Raw genomic sequence first — 7068 nt, 5'->3', positions numbered from 1 at the left:
TAGTGTTTGGCATTTTGCTTATTTAACAAATGAATAAAAAGCGTAAAATAGATGTATGTTTTGTTTTCCTTTGCCGGAGAAACCTTAGGTCAACTTATAGCGGTAGGCGTAGAAGATAAAAGTAAATGGGCTTGGCCCAACTACTAAATGCTGGGTTAGATCTATATCCATATCATTATTAATAGTGGTTTGATGTCCAAGACTCGTAAGATCTTTCATTCCAATATACTTTCCCTCTACTCTTTACTATGTACTGATGTACATCGCTTCAAAAGAATATTTCTACTTTGATAAATTTAACTCTACAAAGATTTAAAATTGTAATCTATAAGATAAGATAACATTACAATGAAATATCAAGATAAACTACTCGGTGTCATACTTATGTTTGGGTGACCGAGAGAAAATTGACACACAGATTCATTCAATATTTCAAAAATATATACATTAGGGGAAATAAATATACGTTTCATACAATAGTAAAAGAGACAAATCATAATACACTTTGGTTCACTAAACTCTAAAATCAATATTGATCTTGCAATTGTCACAACAATCAATATTCAATAAGAGCACTGGGTGTCGTGACGCGTCAGTTTAGTGTTAGTTCAGTGTTTTGCTGATGACTGGACGCTGACTGGACTGACATTGTAAACTGACATTGGTGAAAAAAACAGGAAAATTGGGACGATTGTCACTTCAGTGTCTTGGAGAGAGAAGATACAGTTTTCTTATATATTTTTAACACATTATTAAATAGATTTAATAAAAATATGAACAAATAGTAAATTAAAAAATACATTAAAAGTCCTAAAATACACTTTTATTTATAAAAAAAAAAAAAGTTCTAAAACGATTACAATTAAAAACCTAAAATTAAAAGTTGCAAAAAATAAAAAGTCCTAAAATTACTTATTAATCCTAAAATTACTTATTAAATCCTAAAAATTACTTATTAAAAATAACAACAATTTAACGGCCATAGCGAATCGGAGATCTCGATTCATGCGAAGACGTATCATCATCTCGACCGTTCAAAGCCGGAAGGCTCCACACGTTCCTACAGTACAACGTGATAAGTTTGTTCGTCAGTTTGGCCTTTCCGACCATTCGTTCCCACACGGCTTCGGATCGAAATTCCTTGAACAAATCCGTGACCTCGTCACAGTACCAAACGTCGACGGCTTCGCAATCTACCCTATCACGTATAAAGCTTACAACGCGTTTAACATCGAAGCCGGTAACATCTAGAGCTTCGAACGATTGTGTGTACCCGTCGTACCAATATTGGTGGTTATCGGAAAGTTCACCGTTGTGATGGACGTCGAGGTTGATCAAGCAACGATTGGCCATATTTTTTTTAGTTGTGAATGTGTAAAATAATGAAGAAAAGAGAGAAATGTGTGTAAAAAATGAGATTGTGGGTGTTTTTATATAGGGATAGAGAAATGTGTTAAAAAAAAAAAAAAAAAAGGGTCTTCCAAAATTTGAATTTGGGTCCCACACATCTCCTTCACCCATCGTCGAGCAGACGACGTCGGGACTTCCGACGCCGTCCGACGCCGAGTCGGTGTCGTCCGACCGTCGTCTGCGAAAAAAAGTGGTGGCGACGCCGGTTAAATTCCCACACTCATGCTCTAACATAGTGTAAAACCGGACTATTAACATAAGTGCTAATACATTGCTATCAATACTTCAATTAGATCATTAGCCAATTCTAACAACTTACACAAACTAAGTTAGTCTCCAATATAAACAACCACCACAAACAAAATTTCAGTTGCACAACGCATTTCGTGTTTATCACCTTCCTAAACATCCGACTCCGATCCACTCCCATCTTCTTCCTCGACCAGATTCTTATTGCCAACCGAAGGTGGTGGCGGTGGATCAACCACCATTGCACCCTCTAAAACGTTAACCACCTCACCCATTGTCGGCCTCATTCGCTCATCCGAATGTAAGCACCAAAACATTATTCTCATAACACGCTCCAATTCATCAACATCACATTCTATTCTCGTATCAACAATCACTGACGCGTTGCCAGCTCGCCATTTCTCGTACGCCCAGTCACAGCCATTGTGGTTAGCCTTCGGATCACCACTTAACACAGCCAGGACGATGTAACCATAATCTCGTATGTCAATTGCACCACCTCCACCTTCATCTAATCGGTCCCCAAGAAAACTACTTAAACCAAATTCGGTCACTTTAGCATCGAAATTCTCATCCAAAACAATGTTTTCACAATCCAAATTTCCGTGACCGATAAACTCTCGGCATCCCATGTGTAAGTACGAAAGTGCCCTTGCAACCGCTACACAAAGGTCCAACCTTTTTCGCCACGTCAGCTTCTTACCGATAACAGGGTCATCCAAACACTTACCGAGCGAGCCGTTACTTAGGTACTCGTACACTAAGAACCTGTAACTTGAGTCGCAGCAATAACCCTCTAATCGAACCAAGTTTTTATGATGAATGCTACCTAGCTTTAAAATCCCACGTCGAAATTTTCGTGGATCCACATTCAATGTGCTAAAATCTTTCACCAAAACGGGCTGCTTTTCGGGAAGAATACCTTTGAATGTGTTTGACCCGACCCGATGGTTGAAATTACCCGTAATCTCCTTCACTTCACCGTACGAAAAGGCAAGAAAAACACTCGCGTTAGGACACTCTTTATTGTAGCTTGAATAACCTTGTTTTAGGTTACTTAGCCTTCTTCGATACATCCAAAAGCCCATTAGCCCGAAATGCATCACAATAAACAAGAGAATCGTACCACCACCAACTCCAATCACACATGTAACACAAATCGTTTTGTGATCGTCTTGTTTTAACGGCGTATTCTGTGATGGTATCTCAGGTCTAGATTTGTTCAAATTGGGTAGAACCGCAATAGGATCATTACATCGTTTAACAAACGAAACAGAAGTTACCGACAAACCAAGTTGACCACTAACGTACTGCGTTTTCTTGATTCTGCATTTTGCAGTTCCATCATTCATGAACGTTGCGGCAGTGCAAAGATGATCTTGTTGACACATGTTTTGACACTGCGTCGAGCTCACTTGAGTAACAATCGTTTCATTAGGTGGGTAAATGGCGTACAACGAAGTATGATCGAGTTTAATCATCGAAGAACCCGATTCACATGTTTCTTGATACGGAAGCAAGCATTTGGTCGAAGGAAGTAACGATAAAGAAAACGGGCATTTACAAACAGGAAAGCCCGTTTCGTTAAACGTACAAATCCCGTTAACCCCACAAGTTGCGAACACATCACATTGATTCTGAACAGCTTGCCAAACTAGTTTCCATGAGGTTGACTTTTTTGACCATGAGTGTAACCGAAGGTTTCCATCTACGTCTAAACGAAGAATCCGAAACTGAACATCTGGTTCATCATGATCATCACCAAATACCGACCATATCGGGCTTGATAACTGATCAAAAAGTCGAAGGGCTCCATCAGAATCAAGCACAGCTCGTAAAGCTGTTCGAGACGATGAAGATGTACTTCTCCAATATATAACGTCGTTTTCCCATTTGAGTTCCAGATCACCAACGACACCAATTCGAAGAGTATAAAGACTCGAAATTGAATTTCTACCAGCAGCTCGAAGAACTTGATTGTTTGATAAATTTTGGCCCGGGAGAATTGTATCATACGGCGTATCAAAACTTTGCCAAACAATGTTTTTGTCTTTATTTAAAAGAATGAAATTTCCGTTATCTTGAAGAACTGCAGAATCAATCGATGAATCTGTTGTATTGCTTGCCCAAACAACAACTCCTCTTGTGGAATCGAAAAGGGCCAATTCTCCATTTTTAGTGAGCTCGAAATATGATTTGTCTCCTACTCTTAAGTCACCACCTGCAACCCAAACAACGGGTTGTTTCTCAACTGGTATTGAAGCTGGGCTTATACGGATACCGACACCATATGCATTAAAGCGATTAAAGAACCCGATAGCGAAATCCCCATTTGGTGACACCCAATGATTCTTGGCCTCCACTGATAATCTTGAACCCAACGGAATTTGTGAAAAAACGACTGGTGATAACTTGATAATAACGAGTAAAAAGATTGAGTTAAAGACTGATGCCTTCTCCCTTTTAAGCATACTTGCATATGCTTAAAGTTGCAGACTTTAAATCTGCATATTCAACCGAATCGAAATTAGCTAAGAAAAATGCTTGATTGATTGAACACAAGAACGAATTTGCCTACAAAATTTGATTAGAAGAAACCTCAAATGGTTTGTAATAATAAGCAATTAGCATGTAAAGAATGAAAAATCCATTTTGGTCAATTTAATTGATGGTCCACCATAACAAACCTTTGACAAAAATATATATATTCAACTGGGAGATGATATAATTAAATCTTGTTAATGTATTAATTGGCTGGAAAATGAATCTTTGGTAAAAAAAAATAAAATGGGTCCCAGATTAGGCAGCTAAGATGATCATTTGAACATAAGTAAACACTTTTTGTATAAAGAAATAGTGCTAAACAGTCCATATGTTGAATCCAGGCACTTAAAAAATGTCATGGTCAATCATTTAGCCTTTTATTATTGTAGCAGAATTGGTGAACAACAACCTCTCATGGTAGAGATATTTTAAGTTGACATGATTAATATAATATTTAATTTAATTTAATTGTTGTGAACTGAACTGAAAGTTTACCATAGAAAAAACATGAAAAGAAAAATATAATGTGAACCTACAAATTAAGTGGCCAAGAATAGCACACAAATAAGGAATCTAAATAACGAAAATCCTCATAATAATCATATAATAGGGACCCATTTAATCACTTGAATATAAGTTCTAGCTAGTTGATAAAAAGGTCTCACTGGCAGGCATTAAACATTAAGTTTGAACTGAAGAATGTGTTTGATGGGCATTATTCACATATAAACACAAGATTTAGTAAAAAGTCAATAATTTGAAGATGGGTACGAGAGATTAAGCTGTTTAAAAAGTCAATAATTTGAAGATGTTTAAAAAGTCAATAATTTGAAGATGGGTATGAGACTTAAGGCTGTATGCAGTCAAGATTGGGTAAAAAGTCAAGAACTTTTGACTAGGTATGAAAGATTATGAATTGTTCACAACAAATAATCAAAGATTTAAAATCTTGAAATTTCAGTAGATGCATATAAACAATTGAAACATTAAGGGGAGTAGAAACATGATTGAGCAAAAAGCTTAGAACTTGAATAATTTATGAGCTAAAAAGGATAAATGAGAAACCTGATATTATATTTTGACTAAATGCAGGCTAAAGATGAATATTGAGCTAAATCATGTAGTGTACTTTCAAAGATACACTTAAGATTGGACATTATTGATGGGTAAAAAAAATTTAGTTACATTTTGGGTCGGATGCATATGAAATGAAAGCATGAACTGGTAAAATGCACATACATACTAATCACATTGGAGTGTTAATTAATTAATTTAATTAAATTAAAGTTGCAGAATATGAAACATGAAATGGGGTATAAAAAATCTGAAGGATAAAGATGTGTTAACTAACCAGGAAAAAAAGATGAGTGAATGAATCACATTTAATGGTGGTTTGAGTTCCTATTCGCCGGAAACAGCTGACGGAGGATCGCCGGAGAGTCACCGGAGGTAAAGTTAAATCCGGCGAATGCACCCGTGAGTGGAGTGGGAGATGGGATAGGAAAGGGTGAGCAGAGACAGTACAGAAAGTGGACAGGTCCATGAAAAGGAGATGTGGACTTTTGTAGCTTCTTATTCTGTCTTTTAGTACACACACATCTATACTCTATTACTCTATTTGTGAAAAATTATACTACGTATTATTATATTATATTATATTATATTATATTATATTATATTATTATACCTACATACTAAAATTCCTAGCGAAATACGTCGTTTCAGTCATATCGGATTGTCGTCTTGAGTTTGCGTTCACACTACAACCGATCTCTCAACTTCGGCTTAATTTACACAACGCCCCCTAGAGTTTACACTTTTCCAGAGATAGAAAGCGTAAATATATAATTTTATACCTACATACTAAAAGGCGTGGCGAAATACGTCGTTTCGGTTATATCGGATTGTCGTTTTGAGTTTGCGTTCACACTACAACCGGTCCCCCAACTTCGGCTTAACTTACACAACGGCCCCTAGAGTTTACACTTTTCCAGGGATAGAAAGCGTAAATATATAATTTTATTAAAATAAATGAAACTAATTCCACCCGAATTTTTAACGGGCCCTATCTTCTCGTTCGGTGCGAGTTAAATTTTTCCGAGACCACCGTTCAACTTGAAAAAATCTGACGAACCCAACGGGACTAACTACACACGAAACAGACATCGTTAAAAAAACACTAAATATTTCGGGCTATATTTCATATCGCTCGGTGCGAGTTAAATTTTTCCAAAATCATCGTTCAACTTGAAAAAATCTAACGAACATGACGGGACTAACTACGCGCGAAACGGACATCGTTAAAAAAATACTAAATATTTCGGGCCATATTTCACACATATACATACACGTACACAAACAACTCAACCTATTAAATATATTAGGTACCAAACAACATATATCCAAATTCGACCGCGCGTTGAATACAACCGCAGCAACGCGCGGTCGAATTTTTTTCTAGTAATTTCTATTTAAGAGCACTCTTAACCATGACATTATGTCATGGTATCACGGAATATCACATCAGCGTCTCATCAGCACCTTCTTTCCATCACTAACTAAAGACTAACTGATAATAACCATGACGTACCCATCAGACACTTCCTCACACCCACTAAATTAATTAGTTATTTACGTGACTTTTTTGCTCAATTGGTCCCTATATTATACCCCAAATCGCTAGTTTGGTCCCTCGTTTTTTAATTTGGCAATCAGAGTCCCTGAGTTATTTTTATTTTGCAATTGGCGTCCCTCCGTCAAATTTCTGTTAAAAATGTCCGTTAATCTAGTCATGTGCAATGCATGTGAGGGTAAAATCGTCTTTTTACTAAAAAAACAAGGGACCACCGGCGCAAAAATATCTTA

At 36.8% G+C, this 7068-nt stretch overlaps 1 protein-coding gene across 1 annotated transcript; it reads right to left on the bottom strand.

Annotated features, from left to right (window-relative positions):
• Nucleotides 1–1692: 1692 nt before the first annotated feature.
• On the bottom strand, nt 1693–5658 carry LOC139876850 (G-type lectin S-receptor-like serine/threonine-protein kinase SD3-1). The gene is made up of 2 exons (XM_071864229.1): nt 5555–5658; nt 1693–4163 (listed from the first exon to the last, which is right to left on the bottom strand). The coding sequence occupies exon 2, from the start codon at nt 4128–4130 to the stop codon at nt 1812–1814; it is 2319 nt and encodes a 772-aa protein (XP_071720330.1). The 5' UTR covers nt 4131–4163; nt 5555–5658; the 3' UTR covers nt 1693–1811.
• Nucleotides 5659–7068: the final 1410 nt, after the last annotated feature.

Source organism: Rutidosis leptorrhynchoides, chromosome 1 (genome assembly GCF_046630445.1).
Source record: "Rutidosis leptorrhynchoides isolate AG116_Rl617_1_P2 chromosome 1, CSIRO_AGI_Rlap_v1, whole genome shotgun sequence".
Lineage (NCBI taxonomy): Eukaryota > Viridiplantae > Streptophyta > Magnoliopsida > Asterales > Asteraceae > Rutidosis > Rutidosis leptorrhynchoides.
This window is presented reverse-complemented; position numbering and strand designations above follow the sequence as displayed.